This window comes from Carlito syrichta, unplaced genomic scaffold (genome assembly GCF_000164805.1).
Source record: "Carlito syrichta isolate Samal-C Ts95f unplaced genomic scaffold, Tarsius_syrichta-2.0.1 Scaffold123377, whole genome shotgun sequence".
In the NCBI taxonomy this organism is placed as follows: Eukaryota; Metazoa; Chordata; class Mammalia; order Primates; family Tarsiidae; genus Carlito; species Carlito syrichta.
Window position 1 is genome coordinate 78,102 of NW_007067473.1, and position 21,878 is coordinate 99,979.

General features: G+C 41.7%; 1 protein-coding gene across 1 annotated transcript in view; it reads right to left on the minus strand.

Moving 5' to 3' along the window:
* The window catches only part of CMPK1 (cytidine/uridine monophosphate kinase 1), a 40,785-nt gene extending 18,914 nt beyond the window's left edge, over window positions 1-21,871 (minus strand). The window contains exon 1 of the mRNA XM_008048361.1: window positions 21,739-21,871. Within this exon, the coding sequence (XP_008046552.1) occupies window positions 21,739-21,813 (75 nt within the window). The 5' untranslated portion in view covers window positions 21,814-21,871. The remainder of the gene's footprint in view (window positions 1-21,738) is intronic.
* Between the last annotated feature and the right edge of the window lie 7 nt (window positions 21,872-21,878).

A 21,878-nucleotide genomic window follows, 5' to 3' on the forward strand; every position in this document is an offset into this window, starting at 1 on the left:
CCAGCTGGCAAGGCAAACTTCTAAATCCCTACTACTACAAGAAAAACCCTTGCAAATTATCAGACCCCTCCTAACTCTGATTTACAACCCAGGCTGCTATAACTCTGACTGGATAGAGGACCCACCTTACATTCTTTTTTGATAAGTGATTGCAGACCTTAAACCGGTTTCGGCCAGCTGATAGTGGCTGCATAAAACACTGGCTTCTTGCCCCATACTTCACCTTTTGACTTAACAAGCCAAATTCTCCCTTATTTTAATGCTAAAACACTGCCCCAAAGTGAACATGGGATATATGTAACATATGTTTACCCACTGAGCATGTGCTCGGCTCCCCTCATAAATATGTATAGCTTGCCCCCCCAACCTGCTAAATATGTATAACTCTTGTGTAATACAGGCCCGTGAGGCAAAAAAATCCAATATGCCCTTCACTTCCTCTAAAATAGAGCACCTTTGTTCCATGCCAGAGACTCTTCTCAGTTTGCAAACTGGTATCATCAACAAAGTTCTCTTTTCTACTATTTAGCCATCCTGGTGTTGTTTTGGATGACACTATTCATGTAAGAAATAATTCAGAGCCGTGCTCGGTGGCTCAGCCTGTAATCCCACGCCTTTGGAAGGCTGAGGTGAGTGGATTGCCTGAGCCCGCAGGTTCGAGACCCGCCTGGGCAGGCGAGACCTCATCTCTACAATAAATCAAAAGAAATTAGCCGGGTGTGGTAGCGTGCGCCTGTAGTTCCAACTACTTGGAAGACTGAGGTGGAAGGATTGCCAGAGCCCAGCAGGTTGAGGCTGTGGTGGCCGGGAGCGGCCACTGCACTCCAGTCTGGGCGACAGTGAGACTCCAACTCAAAAAAAAAAAAAAAAAAAAAAGAAATAATTCAGGCAACACTTTGAACTTATTTTAAATCTATAAATATTTATTGAGTATCTACAAAGTGCCAAACAATGTGCTGATTCAGAGGAAGTAAACGGGTTATAGTCACAAAGGATGCTATAGGGTCTTGCATATATAAAGTGACTTGAACCTCACTACTAATTAATAAAGGCAATTCTTCATATTTGCATTCAGTCTTTGTCAGCACTGTCTCCTTGGGAAAAAGTTGATTTTTGAGAAGCAACGGCAAGAAAGCAGAATGATATATAAAACTTAAAGAAATGGTGAGTTAGAAGCCGCTGAACAGACTGTTTCCTTATCTGTGTAAGGCCTGGACATCCCTCTAACATTTTGCAGAAGGCTTCTCAGATAATTATGGATTACGATATCTTATTTACATACCAAATGGCCCTTATAGCAACTGTAAATTGGAATTTTCACACTCCAATTTTATTCTGCAGTTGGTCAATATCAGAATTTTTATTTCTTTTAATTTATCTTGGCTGGTTTGAAATCAATTTGCATTCCCTACATTAGAAGGGGATGGAAAATGCTCAAAGATGAAGACCAGGTCCAAAAACCTGCAGGGATTCCAGAAGTTCGAAGAAATAATTTTAAAGCTTCCAGCAATAATGGATAAGCACAGAGGTCTTGCTACTCAGGAAACAATAATCTGGTCTTAATTAAATGATCAATTCTTATTGTCACTGCAGAGCCTACAAGGTACATACTCATTTCTGGGCAGAAGCCATATATACCTTAAGAAGTCTCTCATATAATCACTACAACCCAAATATTGTTGCAGATGGTCTAAAAACCTAGAATTCAGTTAATTCCGCTCCTGTGAGAATACCTGGTGAAGGGCAGCAGACAGCAATGGTGACACAGGTCTTTGTATATTTCAAATCGCTCAGATGGAGCCCTGGCCTCTCCTATTGCTCCTTATAAAAGAAAGGCTCCTTAACAATCACTAAGCAGGCCATATATACTTTTTCTTATTTTTAAAAGGTAACTAATATTAAAATGAGAATATCATTTACCCAAAGAATTTTAAAAGCAAGAAAGCCAACCTAAGAGATGCAGTTGCTTGAGAAAGCAATTTGTAAAGAGGCTCATCATAAAATAACTACATTTTAATAGCTCAGGTGCTCTTTAAGAACTAGAATTTATTTGAATTTAAGGAACAACACAGGCCAAGCATGATGGCTCACACCTGTATTGCTGGCACTTTGGGAGCCTGAAGTGCGAAGACTGCTTGACCCCAGGAGTTGAAGACCAGCTCAGTGAGACCTTGTCTCTACAGAAAAATAAAAAACCAGCTGGGCACAGTGGCTCACACCTATATATAATCCCAGCACTTAGGGAGGCTGAAGTGAGAGGATTGCCTGAGTTCAGGAGTTTGAGACCAGTCTGGGCAACATGGTGAGACCTTATCTCTACAATAAATCAAATAATTACTGGGTGGCGCACGCCTGTCATTTCAGCGACTTGGAAGACTGAGGCAGAAGGAACACCTGAGCCCAGCTGGTCGAGGCTGCAGTGGCCTTGAGCGTGCCACTGCACTCCAGCCTGGATGACAGAGTGAGAGACCAACTCAATTTTTTTAAAAAAGTCAAAAACCTAGCTGGGCATGGTGGTGCATTCCTGTAGTCGCAGCTACTCAGGAGGCTGAGGCAGATGAATCACCTGAGCCCAGGAGGTTGAGGTTGTGGTGAGGCATAATGGTACCACTGTACTCCAGAACCTGGGTGAAAGAGTGAAACCCCAACTCAAAAGTAAATAAATAAATGTGTAAGAATTATATGAAGAAACTAAAAACACTTTATTGTAGGACAAATAAAATCAATAATCATAAAAGAAGGTATCCTAGCCCAGCTCGGTGGCTCAGCCTGTAATCCCACACCTTGGGAGGTTGAGGTGAGTGGATTGCCTGAGCCCATGGGTTCGAGCCCTGCCTGGGCAACTTGGTGAGACCTCATCTCTACAATAAATCAAAAAATTAGCCGGGCATGGTAGCGCGTGCCTGTAATTCCAGCTACTTAGAAGTTTGAGGCGGAAGGATCACCGCAGCCCCAGCAGGTCAAAGCTGCAGTGGCCGGGAGTGGCCACTGAACTCCAGTCTGGGCAACAGAGTGAGATTCCAACTCAAAAAAAAGAAGGTATCCTGTATTCCTGGATAGAAAGATTCATGCTGTAAATATTTAATTTTTCCACAAGTCTATATACATTTATAGCAACCTCAATCAAAATTTAACTGGGATTTGGCTTATTTGTTGTGTTTTAAATGAAACTTGGTAAGTTGATTCTCAAGTTTACCAGAAAAAGTGAATCGCCAAACTTTAAATAATATTAAGTACTACAAACGAGGGTTTGTCCTCCCAGGTGATAGATTATAAAACTCTAGCAATTAAAACACTGTGGTACTGGTATAAGAAAGACAAACAAAACAATTAAACTAAAGAGTCCAGAAATAGACCCAGATATAAATGGGAATTCATTAAGTGATAGAGTCAGCACCTAAAAATCAGTGGGGGGAAAAAATGAACTATTAAATGATATTTGTACCACTGGCTAACAAGCTGAGAAAAAAACAGAATTAAATCTCTGCATCACACGCTACACAAAACTAAATTCCAGGTGAATTAAAGTTCTAAAATACAAAACAAGCAAAAACCCTATTATCAAGAAAAATAATTTTGAGGTAGGGAAAGGCATTTTGCATGACACTAAACAAGAATCAAAACAGCGAGGGTTTATGTGTGACCACATAAACAATAAAAACTTTTGAATAAAGGCATCATAAATGTAATCAAATGACAACAGCCCAATGAAAAATATTTTCACCATACAAAAGTGAAGGGATAATATATATTGTATATAAAGAGATCCTACCAAGTAAGTAACTCAATACAAAAATAGGCATAGGATAAAAAAAAAACAATTCATAGAAAAGAGAAAAAACCCAGAGGCTTGACCTCACTGTTAATAATTAAAATGCAGTCGGGCTCGGTGGTTCAGCCTGTAATCCCGTGCCTTGGGAGGCTGAGGTGAGTGGATTGCCTGAGCCCGCGGGTTTGAGACCTGCCTGGGCAACTTGGTGAGACCTTACCTCTACAATAAATCAAAAAATTAGCCGGGCGTGGTAGCACACACCTGTAGCTTCAGCTACTTGGAAGGCTGAGGCGGAAGAATCGCCAGAGCCCAGCAGGTTGAGGCTGCGGTGGCTGGGAGCGGCCACTGCACTCCAGTCTGGGTGACAGAGTGAGACTCCAACTCAAATAAAATAAAATAAAATGCAAATGGAAAGGCCAGGCAAGGTGGCTCAAGACTGTAATCCCAGCACTTTGGGAGGCCAAGGTGAGAGTATTGTCTGAGCTCAGAGGTTTGAGACCAACTTGGGCAACTGGGCAACTTGGTAAGACCTCATCTCTACAATAAAAAAAGAAAGAAAAAATTAGCCGGGCATGGTAGCGCATGCCTGTAGTTCCAGCTACTTGGAAGGCTGAGGCAGAAGGATCACCTGAGCAGGTCAAGGTTGCGGTGGCTATGAGCAAGCCACTGCACTCCAGCCTGGGCAACAGAGTGAGACTCCAACTAAAAAAAGTTTTAAAAAATGCAAATGAAATAAATGTGATTCTATTTTCCACTTATCAGAATAATTTAAATGAAAAATTTTACAAAATTGATGTTCATAAAATTAATATAAAATAAAATGTTATATTCAGCAATGGCAAAGATACAGGGAAGCCATACTTTGTAGAAGTGTAATTCAATTCAGTCTTTTAGAGGGCAGTTTATTAACACTTAAGTTTATTAAATCAAAATTTAAGTTTGCATACCCTTTGACTCAGTAATTCCATTTTTGGAGTTAAGCTACTGTTGTACATGTGCACAAGACATGTACATGAATGTTCACAGCAGTATCATTAGTAAACAAAATCTAAACATCCATCAAAATATAAATGGCTAAATAAATTATTGTATATATTATGTAGCACTATCTATATGTTCTAATATAGAAAGCTCTCCAAGATACATCGTTAAGCAAAAAAATCTAAGTCATAAAACAATAAGTAACACATATATGCATATATACATGCATTATATCTGTATATAAACACATCTAAAAAGGATCAGATAGGCGCACGCAAGCGCGCGCACACACACACACACACACACAAATTGATAAATGATTACCTATTACTTGAGAGAGTAGGATAAGTTAAGAACTTTCTTTTTTTTTTTTTTTGAGTTGGAAAGTCACTCTGTTGCCCAGACTGGAGTGTGCAGTGGCCGCTCCCAGCTACCGCAGCCTCAACCTGCTGGGCTCTGGGGATCCTTCCGCCTCAGCCTTCCAAGTAGCCGGAATTACAGGCATGCGCTACCACGCCTTGCTGATTTTTTGATTTATTGTAGAGATGAGGTCTCGCTGCCCAGGCGGGTCTCGAACTCGCGGGCTCAAGCAATCCACTCACCTCAGTCTCCCAAAGGCGTGGGATTATAGGCTGAGCCACCGAGCCCGGCTAAGAATTTTCATTTTTATGTTCTTCAAATTGTTTTAATTTTTTACTCTGTTTAATACGTGTGTGTATGTACACAAATACATACACTTCAACTTTTTCAGTGCTAATGTTTTCAAAAGCATCTATTATCCATATATATTTAAAATGAAAATACTACAAGGCAAGATTTATTGTTTTGTTAAAAGCAAGTCCTAAGAGCACAGCAAAATTCAATTCAAAGTAACTTCACAATAAGGATAAGAATCCCAATGTAACAAAAAAAACCAACCATCTGATTTAAAGAAAAAAGAGAAATAACACCTGCAAAATCAAAAGCTTATTTAAAATTTAAAACTAAATCATGGTAGAGAACACCAGCTTTGGAGACAGATATTGGTAAACTGCTCTAAAATCAAAAGCCAATTCAAATGTTTAGATACAAATTTATCTGGAAAGCGATCAATTCTTTAAACAAAGGAGAAACAAAAGTATAATATAGCAACACCGAAACACATTGCATGGGCATGAAGTCAAGAGTTACAGAAAGAGACAGAAAACAGTCCAGTTTTATAGCCTAGAAACAGATGGAAACTTAGAGACATACTCAGTTGAGAGGATCCATAAGGCACAGCAGCAAAAGTTTAAAAGGAAACATATTTCAGTGAAGCCCCACTCTAGACATGAGCCCAAAATTATAAACAAGATGTTCTGGAAATGCTACTTCTATGGCATAGACAATATAGCCATACTACTTTTAGCCTCCAAAATGATCCATTAAAGCACTTGTAGAACTTTATTGTGCCAAGCAATCTCTCTCAAATGACTTTTTAGAAAAAATAAAATGAGGAATCACCTTTATTTTAGTCCAACAACCTGAGCTAGTAGATGAAAGTGTGAGAAAAATCATTATTTGACTTTGAAAAGCAGTACACGTTTTAAATTTCTTTTGGTATAAACTTCACCTTTGGCAGGGTGCAGTGGCTCACGCCTATAATCCCAGCACTTTGGAAGGCCAGGGTGAGAGGATTTTCTAAGCTCAGGGGTTCGAGACCATACTGGGCAACCTGGCAAGATGTCATCTCTATAATAAATCAAAAAATTAGCCGTGCATGGTGACATGTGCCTTTGGTTCCAGCTACTTGGAAGGCTGAGATGAAAAGATCACATGAGCCCTGCAGGAGGAGACTGCGTTAGCTGTGAGCATGCCACTGCACTCCAGCCTGGGCAGCAGAGTGAAACTCCAACTCAAAAAAACCCCCAAAAAACAAAAACAAAAAAACCTTTACCTTCATAAGTGCATTTTATTCCATCTAAAATTAAAGTCAGTCTAATAATACACATTTTTGACAATACAGTAATCAAATCATAGCCCAGCCTTGGATTTATTGTTGGCCATAGATAACTGTATTCATTTTTATGATGTAGAGCAGAATACAAGGGGCTTCTAGTCCTTGATTAGAGCCTAACTTCAAGGGCAATACCCTGTAAGGTGGTAAGCTTATTAAAATTTTTTCATAATAAATCTGTGTTTTTAGTTGAGGTCTCACTTTGTCGCCCAGGCAGGAGTGCAGTGGCATGATCACAATGATCACAGCTCACAGCTGCCTCAACCTCCTGGGCAGCTCAGGCAATCCTTCCATCTCAGCCTCCAGAGTAGCTGGGCCCATAAGCATGCACCACCATGCCTGGTTAATTTTTTTTTTTTTTTTAGAGACCAGGTTTGCTATGTGCCCAGGCTGGTCTTGAACTCCTGGGTTCAAACAAACTGCCTGCCCTGGCCTCCTGAAGTGCTGGCATTACAGGCATGAATCATAATATTTTTTTAAGAGACAGGGTCTCACTCTGTAGCCCAGGCTGGGTTACCTAACAGTAACCTTGAACTTCTGGGTTCAAGCAATCCTCCCACCTCAGTCTCCCAGGTAGCTAGGTACAGGCACATGCCACCAAGCCTAGCTAACTTTTTTTTCTTTTGTATGATCAAGGCCTCACTATATTACCCAGTTGTTCTTGAACTCCAGCTTCAAGTGATCCTCCCACCTCGGTCTCCCAAAGAGCTAGTGCTAAGTGCATGAGCCACCATGCCCAGCCATAAAATTTTCTTTCCTGTCATGACTACTCAACAGAAAAAGTACCGGAAATCATTTGCAAAATAGGTGACTTTTTGCTTAATGGGCAGTCCACTAATCTGACTTAATTAGTTTGAACTCAATTATGCTTTGTAATTGGTCAATTCAATTGGTAAGGAAAATCTGTTACACCCCATCCCTCCCCACCTTCCTTTCCATCTATCACACCCCCTTTTCTTTTTCACTTCTAATTCTTGGCCCCAAGCATAAAACAGACACTTACCATAGTTTTGAACTAACTGGTCTTTGCATCATAGGCAATAGAAAGCATACTGTATGTTCTATCATACAAGATATAAGATCTCATCAAAGTTTAAAACTTTTACTTCTAAGGACACTACCCAAAAAATGAAAAACAACCCATAGATTGGAAGAACATATTTATTTATTTATTTATTTATTTATTTATTTATTTTTTGAGTTGGAGTCTCACTCTGTCGCCCAGACTGGAGTGCAGTGGCCGCTCCCGGCCACCGCAGCCTCGACCTGCTGGGCTCCGGCGATCCTTCTGCCTCAACCTTCCAAGTAGCCGGAATTACAGGCAAGTGCTACCACGCCCCGCTGATTTTTTGATTTATTGTAGAGATGAGTTCTCGATGCCCAGGCGGGTCTCGAACCCATAGGCTCAGGCAATTCACTCATCTCAGCCTCCCAAAGGCGCGGGATTACAGGCTGAGCCACCGAGCCCGGCGGAAGAACATATTTATAAATCATATATCTGGATAAGGAACTTGTTATCTAAAATATATAAACTCTTACACTCAATAACACAAAGATGTATAACCCAATTAAAAATGAGCAAAGACAATCTTTTAAATGCACTATTCTAGGAAAAAACTTCACACTTACTAGGATGGCTATAATTTTAAAAACAACAACAACAACAAACAATAAGTTTTATTGAGGATGTGGAGAAATTGTACACTGCTGGTGGGAGTGTAAAATGGTGCAGCTGCTGTGGAAAACAGTTTAGTGGTTCCTCAACAAGATAAACACTGAACTACTATATGACTCAGCAACTCCATATATATGTGTGTGTGTGTGTGTGTGTGTGTGTGTGTGTGTGTGTGTGTGTGTGTGTGTGTGTGTGTGTATAAATGTATATGTATACACATATATACATACATACATACACACCACCAAAGAACTGAAAACAAGGACTCAGATGCTTGTGTGCCAATGTTCATTACAGCACTATTCATAATAACCAAAAGGTGGAAACAACCAAAGTGTCCATCGACAGATGACTGGATAAACACAATGTGCTACTTACATATAAGAGAACATTAATCAGCTATAAAAATAAATGAAGTTCTGAAACATGCTAACATGGAAGAATCTTAAAAACATTATCCTAAATGAAATAAGCCAGACACAAAATGGCAAATATTGTTTGATTTCACACATATAAGGTACCTACAACAAGCAAACTCACAGAAATAGAAAGTAGATTAGAAGTTATTCAGAGCTGGGAAAGGGGGAAATATGTACTTTCTAATTTTTCTATAACGTATGCACACTCCTTGAAATAAGAGTAACCAAAATGAAAAATGTACACATCTTTAGCAACAGGATGGTTAAGATATATATCAGTATTAATTTATGATATTTATCTAATCATTAGGTTATTAGCTCCATTTGGCATCTGGTAACCTATTTTGAATATAATAGCATTTATATCATAAACTTTTCCTTTAATCTATTTACCCTTTCTAGAATTTTAAAATCTAAATTAATTCCAAACACTTTAAGTAGAACGATCTTTCATATTCAACAGACTCTAAAATACTATACAGATTTTCAGACTCTATTAACTGATTAGTGTGGGTAATTATTTTCTTATGCTGTAATAAACAATAAGAGTCTTGCTCCCCATAACTACTTTTATCTAAATTACACTTTGGGCCAGGCACAGAGGCTCATGTCTATAATCCTGGCACTTTGGGAGGCCGAGGTGAGAGGATTGCCTGAGCCCCTGGGTTCCAGAGCAGGCTGGGCAACTTGGCGAGACCTCATCTCTACAATAAATAAAAAAATTAGCCAGGCATGGTGGTGCATGCCTGTAGTTCCACCTAATTGGAAAGCTGAGGTGGAAGGAACACCTGAGCCTAGCAGGTCAAGGTTGCAGTGGTCGTGAGCGTGCCACTGCACTCCAGCCTGGGAGACAGAGTGAGACTCCAACTTAAAAAAATAATAATAATTACACTTTGATCTTTTTTCCTATAGAACTTTTCTAAAATAATAAAAGTTACCATTTATACACTGAGTTTCACGTACTGAGTTAAATACTGTACAAACACTACCTTCTTTTAAGCTTCATAACAACCCAGTGAAGTTGGTATTACCACTACAAATGAAGATACAGAGTCAGAAAAGCAACATAGCAATAGGTGGCAGACTGAGAAAAAAAAAGGTGGCCCTAATCTCCTTTCCTACATATTTTGAATTTTAAAAATTACACAAACAATTGTTATGCTTCAAAAAGCTTTCTTTTTTTCAACCTTACAGATTCAATGTTACCACTCTGAAGTTCCAGGTTAAAAGTGAAATACACATGGGAATTTACTAGATACAATTCCTTGGTGCTCCCATTCATACCACATATACTAGCAAAGAAGGCACACACATATTAATAGTAATAGGATATTTTGTTTTAAAAGGTTTTAAAAAAGGTAATCCCAGCCGGGCTTGGTGGCCCAGCCTATAATACCGCGCCTTGGGAGGCTGAGGTGAGTGGATTGCCTTTGGGTCTGACTACACTAGGTTATACGATATCTAACACTGAAATATTGAGACACAGATCTATTTTAGGGCTGGCAAGACTACCTACTCCACACTCATTTTACAAAATGGGGACGTGAGATAAGCCAACTTGCCAGTTAGTGAAGAGAAAACTGGCACTTGAACCCAGGTATCCTCACTCTCAGTGACTATCACTATTACTCCACAGCCTCTGAGAAATAGTCTTTTGCCTTCAAGCTACTATGGTCTTTGAATAACAGAATCTAATGGCAGAAGTTAAAGGGATTCAAAGTTGATCATTTTGAGTCTCTAGCTTGCAGATGAGATCAGAATTTTTATCCACACACAAAGAGCCAGGCATATTTGACCCCCCCCCCTTAATTCAGTCAGATTCTGACCATCCTTGTTTCATCATTGCCTTTCTCCATCTCTGAAACTACCATGTCCACTTCTCTCACCCATTAAATAACTAGCAAAGAAAAACTTCCACTATCTGAAAACCATTAAGTCATTCCCTATTACACAATCAAAACATCTTCTATGCTGTCTCTGTACTACCAGTAGACATGAAGAAAATGAAAATCCATGTTATTATCTACCAAAATCATGGATAATTATAAGGTAAATCTGTGGGTTAAATTAAATACATAACACTTTCCAACACCAAACATCAATGACTAATACGTTCTGGAAGATCCAGACAGAAAGTGGGCAGGGAAGTCGTCTTTTGTGTATATTTAATTGCCTGTTGATATGGGATACATCCTAATGGTTAATGAAACCAACGTATAAGTCTTCTGGAGAACACTGATGGAAACCAGGCATGGAACATGTTTTACAGGACCCAGTCCCTCAAAGAGAAAGCCTCTGAGAATAGTAACAACCAGTGCTTTTTCTTTTATCAAAGTGATGGTTTGTTAACTTTATTCACCAGGCAGCATAAAACTGTTAGCAAACAGTATGTCTGTCACACCTGTTCTCTATTAAAGTTCTAAATGTTCTTATCACATGTTTTGTCTGTAAAAATGTTCTTGATCTGTCAGGTAAAAACCATTGAAATGTTAGAGCAAATACATTTTCACATGGCAACTGGGCTAAAGTATTAGCTTTAAGAGTCAATGTGACTAGGCCAACATGACACAAAGAAGACTTGTTTATCCTCTGTCCCCACCCTCTCTCTCTTACCTGGTCAAAAGTCCCACTATAGCAACTTTTATAAAATCCTCTAAATTTCAATTCAGAAGGCCAACCATTAAAAGACTGCACTCTTATGTGACTTTGGGAGGTCTTCAGTGACTACAATCCTCTCCCATTACCATCTTAACTGGAACGTAGTGTTTAAATTAACCAATTATTGCTGAGTCTTTAGCCCAAAGGATGTAAATTAAGTAGATTTCAAAGAGAATAAGGACAAAGGAAAGAAATGATATTGAAAGGGCTTTGAGCTACAGAAGACTTAGGCAGAGACATCTAACTCTGGGGTTAAAAAAAAATGTGTGTGTGTGTGTGTGTGTGTGTGTGTGTGTGTGTGTGTGTGTGTGTGTGTGATTTTAAAGCATGACTGAGCTGGCAGAAAAGAACAATTCAGATTTAGATAAACCAAGATAGCACAAATCCAGAAGAGTAAGTGCTAGAGTTGTAGCTGGCCTGAGGACTCCTCCCACCCCTAAATCACTGATGGCTAGAACCCAGGATTAAATGGACCACAGACTGTGGAAAGGAGACCAAGAGAGAGGCCCAAATAGGTTGAAGGTCAGATCAAAGAGTTCCACATAAAGTCAAGACCCTTGAAGGATTATACCCTCAGTGGTTAAACTAAGAAAAAAAAAAATCCACTGCACAGAGAAAACAGCAAAAATTCCTAACCACAAGCCCACACTGATTAAAGAAACTTCTAAGGATATCCTTTAAGAAGGACGAAAGATGATCTCAGGAGGGAGATCTGAGGTACAAAAATAAAAGATGAGTTTAAAAAAAGGTATGCAGCCGGGCTCGGTGGCTCAGCCTGTAATCCCGCGCCTTTGGGAGGCTGAGGTGAGTGAATTGCCTGAGCCCGCGGGTTCGAGACCCGCCTGGGCAGTGAGACCTCATCTCTACAATAAATCAAAAAATCAGCTGGGTGTGGTGGCGCATGCCTGTAATTCCGGCTACTCGGAAGGCTGAGGCGGAAGGATTGCCGGAGCCCAGCAGGCCGAGGCTGCGGTGGCCGGGAGCGGCCACTGCACTCCAGTCTGGACGACAGAGTGAGACTCCAACTCAGAAAAAAAAAAAAAAAAAAAAAGGTATGCATGGGCCAGCGCGATGGTTCCTGTAATACTAGCACTTTGGGAGGCTGAGGCAAGAGGATTGTCTGAGCCCAGGGGATGGAGACCAGCCTGAGCAACTTGGCCAGAACTTGTCTCTAAAAAAAAAAAGGCAAGTATGGTGGCATGTGCCTGCAGTTCCAGCTACTTGGAAGGCTGAAGTGGAAGGATCGCCTGAACTCAGCAGGTCGAGGCTGCAGTGGCTGTGAGCATGACACTATGCATTACAGGCTGGGCAAAAGAGTGAGACTCCGACTCAAAAAACAAAAAAAGGAAAGAAAACAAATAGTCTATATAGTCTGTATAGCTTCCAAAGCAGGTGGAAATAAATCAGAAGAAAAAAGTCTCAATCAAGTAAAAAGAGGAAGGGTAGCAGGAGCAACCAGTAAAAGAAACAGAAAAAGCAAGCTGATAACAATAATAAAAATAGTTGTTAACACATAGCATGTATCAGAAATTGCTCTAAGCACTTTACACATATTAGCTAATTTAATTCTCACAATGATCCCAAGAAGTAGATACTATATATTATTATTAAGTGAGGAAACTGAAACATAGAGCTTAAACCACTTTGCTAAAGTTATACACACAGCAGGTGGTGGGGTGAGATTCAAATCCAGGCAGTCTGAACTCTCCATATCACCTCTCTAATTGACAATACATGACACTTTTTATATTTATCCATGTCCCTTCAATCAATTTTCAGTCTTAACACCAAGAATGTCTACCAAAGAGTATTTTACACTGCTCAAAACATTTTCTTCATTGACTATTGATCAATAAGCATAGAATAGACAAAGGGGAGACGCTAATACATACGAAGTATCTGATACCTACGAGGCAGTGCCACACATTTTATTACATGGGTTCTCTTTGCTAATCCTCACAATTCCTATAAAGTAGGTTCATATCCTCAATTTTCAATGGAGGAAACTAAAAATCCAAAACTTTAAGTAACTGACCAAGGGACCAGGCCTAGTGGCTCATGCCTATAATCCCAGTACTTTGAGAGGCAGAGGAGGGAGAACTGCTTGAGCCCAGGAATTCAAGACCAGCCTGGACAACATAGCAAGATCTTGTCTCTACAAAAAAATTTAAAAATTAGCTGGGCATGGTGGTGCGCTCCTATAGTCCCAGCTACTTGGAAGGCTAAGGCAGAAGGACCACCTGAGCCCAGGAGGTAGAGGCTGTGATGAGCTGTGATTGTGCCACTACACTCCAGCCTGGGCAACAGAGTGAGATCTGACTCAAAAATAAATAAATGAATAAACAAACAAATAAATAAACAAAATAACTCACTAAGGAAAGAAAGAAGCCCAGATCTGACTGGCTTTAAGATCTATTTAACAGCCAGGCACAGTGGCTCACGCCTGTAATCCCAGCACTTAGGGAGGCTGAGGCATGAGGATTGCCTGAGCCCAGGAGTTCGAGACCAGCCTGGGCAACTTGGCAAGACTTTGTCTCTACAATAAATCAAAAAATTACCTGGGTGTGGTGGCGCATACCTATAGTTCCAGCTACTTGGAAGATTGAAGTGGAAGGATTGCCTGAACCAAGCGGTTGAGGCTGTGGTGGCCATGAGCATGCTACTGTACTCCAGCCTAGACTACAGAGTGAGACTCCAACTCAAAAGACAAACAGAAAAAGACATACTTAGTAAATATTTATTGAGTATCAATTTATGCTAGACATTGCACTAGATAGTAAAAGTACAAAAATAAATTTTAAAATTGGTTGGACGCAGTGGCTTACAGCCGCCTATAATCCCAGCACTTTGGGAGGTGGAGGCAAGAGGGTTGCCTGAGCCCAGGGAGTTGAGACCAGCCTGGGCAACTTGGCAAGACCTCATCTCTACAATAAATCAAAAAATTTAGCCAGGCATGGTGGTATACACCTATATAGTTCTAGCTGCTTGGAAGGCTGAAGAGGAAGGATTGCCTGAGTCCAGCAGGTCGAGGCTGTGGTGGCCATTAAGCGTGCCACTGCACTCTAGCCTGGGTGACAGAGTGAGACTCCGACTCAAAAAAATAAAAATTTAGAGCCGGGCTCGGTGGCTCAGTCTGTAATCCCGCGCCTTTGGGAGGCTGAGGTAAGTGGATTGCCTGAGCCCCGCCTGGGCAACTTGGCGAGACCTCATCTCTACAGTAAATAAAAAATTAGCCAGGTGTGGTAGCACGCGCCTGTAGTTCCAGCTACTTGGAAGGCTAAGGCGGAAGGATTGCTGGAGCCCAGCGGGTCGAGGCTGCGGTAGCCAGGAGTGGCTACTGCACTCCAGTCTGGGCGACAGAGTGAGACTCCAACTCAAAAAAAAAAAACAAAACTTAAATTTTAGAGTTCATACCTTTATGGAGCTACAGTCTAATGGGGAATACAATCAAATGATTGTGAAAATGAAGATAAATTACAATCAGATAAATACTATAAAGGATAACAAAACTACAAACTGATAAATGCTACAAAGTATTATGAGAGCATATAACAGAGGAACCTGACCTAGTCTAAAAATGTCAAGACAAGTTTCACTTACAAAGTAACATTCAAGCCCATGGTTCCCAAACTGTATGCCAAGGTGCCCTGGAGTACTGCAGCAAATTCACAGGCATGCTCTAGATATAAATTGTCAAGAAAGACAGCAATACTCGATACCTGTTAGATACCATGTGAACTACTAGTTCAAGATGGCTCAGTTTCAACTTAAAATGATGGTACATTCCTTCATATGACATCGTATCTCTGGGATGTAGATTTTTTTGGTGAGCTGTTGCTCACCAAAAACAAGTACCACATGAAAATTAATATGGAAAAAGAAATGAGGGTGGAAGCGTCTAATCCGATTCCAACATAGGAGATGCTGGGCAGTGTCCAAATGGTATATACATTCCATTGTTAAGTAACTGTAGTTATTTAAGAATGAAATAAAACTGCTATTTTTTTCTCTTAATGTATATATACCATTTCTTCAAACTGCTAGTTACTAAATTATTAGGCCAGTGTTGCTGGATCACACCTGTGATCCCCATACTTCGGGAGACTGAGGCAAGAAGACTTCTTAAGCCCAGGAGTTCCAGACCAGCTTAGACAACATAGCGAGAACGTGTCTCTATTAAAAAAAATTAGCCAGGAGTGGTGGCACGCACCTGTAGTCCCAAATATTCAGGAAGTTGAGATGGGAGGCTCACTTGAGTCCCAAAGATTGAGGTGGTGTTGAGCTGTGACAGTGCCACTGCACTCGTCTGTGCAACAAAGTAAGACCTCGACTCAAAAAACAATCAGCTGGGCATGGTGGCTCATGCCTATAATTCCACCATTTTGGGAGGCGGAGGCAAGAGGATTGCCTGAGCCCATGAGTTTGAGACTATCCTGAGCAACTTGGCGAGACCTTGTCTCTACAATAAATCAAAAAATTAGCTGGGTATGGTGGCATGCACCTGTAGTTCCAGCTAAATGGAAGACTGAGGCGGTAGGACTGCCTGAGCCCACCAGGTTGAGGCTGTGGTGGCCATGAGTATGCCATTGCACTCCAGCCTGGGCAAGAGTGAGACTCCAACTCAAAAAAACAACCCCCCCCCAAACTTATTAAGCATTCTTACCCTTTAAAACTCTTGTTATAGGCCGGGCTTGGTGGCTCAGCCTGTAATCCCAGCACTTTGGGAGGCCGAGGTGAGTGGATTGCCTGAGCCCGCAGGTTCATGACCCACCTGGGCAACTTGGCGAGACCTCATCTCTACAATAAATCAAAAATTAGCCCGGCGTGGTAGCGCGCGCCTGTAGTTCCAGCTACTTGGAAGGCTGAGGCGGAAGGATCGCCGGAGCCCAGCAGGTTGAGGCTGCGGTGGCTGGGAGCGGCCACTGCACTCCAGTCTGGGCAACAGACTGAGACTCCAACTCAAAAAAAAACAAAAAAACAAAAAAAAACTCTTGCTATAGTATACTTTAGTTAGGGAGGCAAAACAAAAAGATGAAGAGTTTCAAAATAATTTATGATTAAACTTTAATATTTAAAAAATTCTTTCCTATCATTTATCATGTTATTCTGTGTGCCTATATAAAGCACACAGTTTGCATTCAGGAAATGTTTTTTGTGTCAATCTCACATGTCAGTTTACTCTTCAGGCTTTTCTCAGAATTGAAACCTCCAGTTAATCTATGCATGGATAACTCTGCTTTAAGTGTTCTCCATTTCCCCACGTCTTTCAGCTGCTTCTTCCTTCAAACAGACAGTTTTTGCTGTCCTTCAAACTGAACTCATACACATCATCTCCTCTGAGAAGCCTTCCCTGACTGGACTAAAATACAGATGTCCCTTATTTAAATAGTACATTAGGTATATTTCTATCATAGGACTTATCACTCTATCCTGTAGTCATCATTGATTCTTTTCTCCCCACTACACCGTAAACTTTTGGCAGCAGGGTATGTGTCTTCTTACTTAAGTTTGGCAACTATCACAGTATTTGGTTCTCAAAAAATGTTTTCTTACTTTGGGAGGTCAAGGGAGGAGAACTGCATGAGCCTGGGAGTTCTAGCCTAGGTAGCAAGCAAGAACTTGTCTCTACAAAAAAAGAAAAAAGAAAAAAAGGAAAAAAATTAGCTGGGCATGGCGGCATGCACCTATAGCTCCAGCTGCTCAAGAAGCTGAGGCAGAAGGGTCACCTGAGCCCAGCAGGTCAAGGCCATGATGCCACTGCACTCCAGTCTGGGAGACAGAGTGACTCCAAAAAAAGAAAAAAAAGTTTTCTGAATAAATGACAAGTGGAAGAAAATTTTATTTTTTTAATGTACACAGCTAATTATGTCATCTCACCTTAATGGAACTCTTTTTAAAAAAACAGAGAAATTAACCTCAAAAAACTTTAGAAAAGCCGGGCTCAGTGGCTCAGCCTGTAATCCCGAGCCTTTGGGAGGCTGAGGTGAGTGGATTGCCTGAGCCCGCGGGTTCGAGACCCGCCTGGGCAGGCGAGACTTCATCTCTACAATAAATCACAAAATTAGCCGGGCGTGGTAGCGCATGCCTGTAATTCCGCCTACTCGGAAAGCTGCGGCGGAATGATCGCCGAAGCCCAGCAGGTCGAGGCTGCGGTGGCCGGGAGCAGTCACTGCACTCCAATCTGGGCAACAGAGTGAGACTCCAACTCAAAAAAAAAAAAAAAAAACTTTAGAAAAAAGATTAACAAGTTTGCAAAAATTCAAGCTATGATCAACAAGTGCCAGGGTAAAGATTCATACACTGCTGATAGAATACACTGCTGAAAGAAATGTAATAAGCATGTTTGTGATGGTTAATTTGAAATGTCAACTAGACTGGATTAAGGGATACCCAGACAGCTGGTAAAAATATTATTTCTGGGTAGGTTTATGATGGTGTTTCTGAAAGGGATTATTATTTGAATCAGTAGACTGAGCAAAGATCAGGCCTTGCATGGTGGCACATGCCTGTAATTACAGGACTTTGGGACAGTGAGGCAGGAAGATTGCTTGAGGTCAGGAGTTCAAGACTAGCCTGAGCAATATAGCAAGAACATGTCTTAAAAAAACAAAACAAAAAACAGCCCTCGCCACTATAACCATTATCCAATTCACTGGGGGTCATTAGAACAAAAAAGTGGAGTAAAGGTGAATTCACTCTCTTCAGGAGCTAACATGTCTACCTCCCCTTGCCCTCAGATATCAGAACTCCAGGTTCCCAGGCCTTCTGCCTCAAACTGAATTATACCACCAGCTTCCCCAGTTCTCCAGTTTGCATGTGGCATATTGTGTGACTTCTCAGTCTCCAGACCTGCCTGAGACAATTCCCATAATAAATCCCCTCCTACTTCTATATCTATATTTATATATCCTAATGGTTCTGTTTCTCTGGAGAACCATTAATACATTGTTTCTGTAAAGTAACTGGACAATTAAGTATCAATTAAGGCCAGTTGTGGTGGCTCATGCCTGTGATCCCAGCACTTTGGGAGGCCGACCGAGAGGACTGCCCGAGCTCAGGGGTTCAAGACCAGCCTGGGCAACTTGGTGAGACCTCTTCTCTACAATAAATCAAAAATTAGTCGGGTGTAGTGGTACACACCTGTAGTTCCAGCTACGTGGAAGGTTGAGGCGGAAGGATCGCCTAAGCCCAGCAGGTTGAGGCTGCAGTGGCCATGGGTATGCCACTGTACTCCAGCCTGGGCAATGGTGACACAGTGACTCCAACTCAAAAAAAAGAAAAAAAAAAAAAAAAGGAATATTCTGGCACTGTCAATAGAAATGAATTAAATCTATGGGTGAAGATCTGAAAGGATATCCATGATACATTCAGAAAAAACAAGAACAAAAAAACCCCAGAATAATCCTATTTGAGGTAAAAAAGATAAATACATGCATTTTTGTTTTTAAGAACATTGAGTAAGAGATGGGGAACCAGTTAATACCAAGCAGTTAACACTAGGGATCTCAGGATTGGAAAAGATTTAGTTTTTTCCAACAGGCATTACTTTTATAATTTAAAATGGAAAGGGAAAAATGAGTTTTCAAAAGTAAGGAGAGTAAGTAACCTGAAGATAATGCTCCCTTCCTCAAGTTCTTAACATAAAAACCCATATTACAAGCACCATAATGAAGTGATGGTGCTTCAGGAAAGTCAAAGATTCTGTGGACAAGCTCTTTTACAGATAACTTAAATTTTCTTAAAAAGAGAGATATTTATTACTCCACCTAGTACATCAGAAGGAAAAAGGTCTCTTTGTAAACACTGGAACTTAACATTCAGTGGATTTTACCATCTAGTTTATTCTGAGTGCTATTCTGTTTTGGAATTTGTAATCAGGAGCTTGGAAATCTGTTCAACAGATTTTCACAATCATATCATTTAATCACTGACCACATAAGAAAGTTGAGGAAAAAACTGATCTCAAAAAACTCCTAGTCTGAAATTGGGAGTGCGAATTGCTACTTTGGCGCCCTCTGGAGACCAAATTTTAAAATGTTTATATCTTCAGGACAATGTTCTCTATACTCATTCAACGAATGTTTATTAATCACCTACTATGTGGCTGAGGCATAATATTAGTTCAATGCCAGAGACACAAAGACAAATAAAATCAAGTTAATGCTTAATGTCAATTATCATCCCAAACCATTTTTCTTTTTGAGTTGGAGTCACACTTTGTTGCCCAGGCTGGAGTACAATGACACAATCACAGCTCACTACATCCTCGACCTCCAGGAGTTAGATTCTCCTTCCGCTTCAGCAACCCAGAATGCTGGGATTACAGGTGTGAGCCACCACACCCAGCCTCATCATGGAATCTTGTAATCGATAACAGGCTTAAAACGTCAGCCATTACTGGCAGGGCTTGAGGGCTCAGTCTGTAATCCCAGTACTTTGGGAGGCCCAGGCGAGTGGATTGCCTGAGCCCACGGGTTCAAGACCAGCCTAGACAACTTGACGAAACTTCATCTCTACAATAAATCAAAAATTAGCTGGGTGTGGTAGCGCGAGCCTGTAGTTCCTGCTACTTGTAAGGCTGAGGTGGAAGGATCACCAGAACCTAGCAGATCGATGCTGGAGTGGCCATGAGTGTGCCAACGCACTCCAGCCTGGGTGACAGAGTAAGTCTCCAATTCAAAAAAAAAAAAAATCAGCCATTACTAAGCAGAGTGCAGACTACATACTAGTTACAGAATGTGTAGATTATTATTAATCCAGTGGATTAATATGAGTACTATTTGTTTAGGCGGATATTAGATTCAGAAAAAAGATACTGTATTTAAATGCATTCAAATAATAATCATAAAACAGATTTTTAAAATACTGCATAATAATAAAAATAATCAATGCAATAAGATCAAAAGTGAAGACGAAAGTTATTTGCATCTCTCTGTGTGCCAGATATTTTGCCTCATTTAATATTCACAAATACCATACAAGATAGCTGTTTCTATTTTCTCCTTTCTAACAAAAAAACTCAAGTGAAAAGCAACTTCTCAGGCTGGGCGTGGTGGTTCAGGCCTATAATCCCAGCTCTTTGGGAGGTGGAGGCACATAATAACATTTTGGACACATTTGACTTTCTCTGTATGCTATTTAGGGAATAAGATACAGGACAAGAATTGATTCTATGAACATAAAAGGAGACATGTAAAAGTCCAACGCAAATGTAGGCCATGTCGTGGAGGAGGAGGAAATTATTTTAGAAGTTCTAGGTCAAAAACTTTTGTCATATGGAGTTTCATAGCGACCCTTTGGGTGCTTTATACCAACATCAATGGTCGCCTCTTCCGTTTCTAGATACCTTCTATTTTTCTTCTCTCCCAGGCATTCTCCAGATTGTTCATTAAAGGATTCTCTTCACAGTATCACCACCGCTAACCAAGTCTGTCACTCTGGCCCAAAAATTGTTAACATAATTGAATCGGCAACTTTACCACGTCTTGAAGCAAAAGGAAAAGTAGAGTTGGGAGGTTAAGTCTTATATTTGAGAAAATTTGGGTACAGACTTTTCTTATTGTATTAGAAGGGGGCAACTGAGGCTCGGAGGCAGGAAAACAGTCGGTCGAGGACAGAGTGTGAGTTGGGAGCTGGGTCAAAGGCTGAAGCTCGTCCTCAGCACCCCACTCCACGGCTCTTCCAGCCGACGACCCGGGCTGAGCCTCCATGGACTGCCCGGGAGAGCTAGCTGCAGCGCACACCACGCATGAAATAACACCCGGCCCCCCGGGGCTCCTTTCTAGGGTAACGACCTGCGAGTGGACGGTTCGGAGTACGCAGGAGAAACCGGTTCCCCCTCCAGGTAAACCGTGAGCGCACACGGCCTCTGGCCCCAATGCCCACTCCTGCTGCCTCCCCCACCACGCAACCGGCGACAGACACACTGACTTCTGCGCGCTGGGAACCCCGAAGGCTGCCCTGCCCGGAACCCCTCCCGTAGCCCACTCTACACACGCATCTGGAACCCAAAATGTCAGAAAAGAGGGGGCGCGGGAACAAAGTGACCCCAGAGGTCCCCCCGAGGCGAGCGGACGCGAACTACGCGTCCCGGCATGCCACGCGCCGGCAGCCCCTCGGCCACTGCCACGCAGGCGGCGCGGTGGCTGCCGGGACTCGCAGTCCGGGGCTCCAGGGGGCGCGGACAGTCAGGCGCGGCGGGACAGGCCGGCCCACGTCCGGTGAAGCTCCAGGAGCCCGCCAGCTGTCCGGGCCTCACCTCTACGATGCGGGCGCACTGCGTCCCCTTGCCGGCGCCGGGACCGCCGAGGACGAACACGACCAGCGGCTTCATGAGGAAGGAAGGGCGGAGGAGAAGCGGCCAGCGGGTCGGCAGCGGGAAGCTTAGGCCCAGTTCGC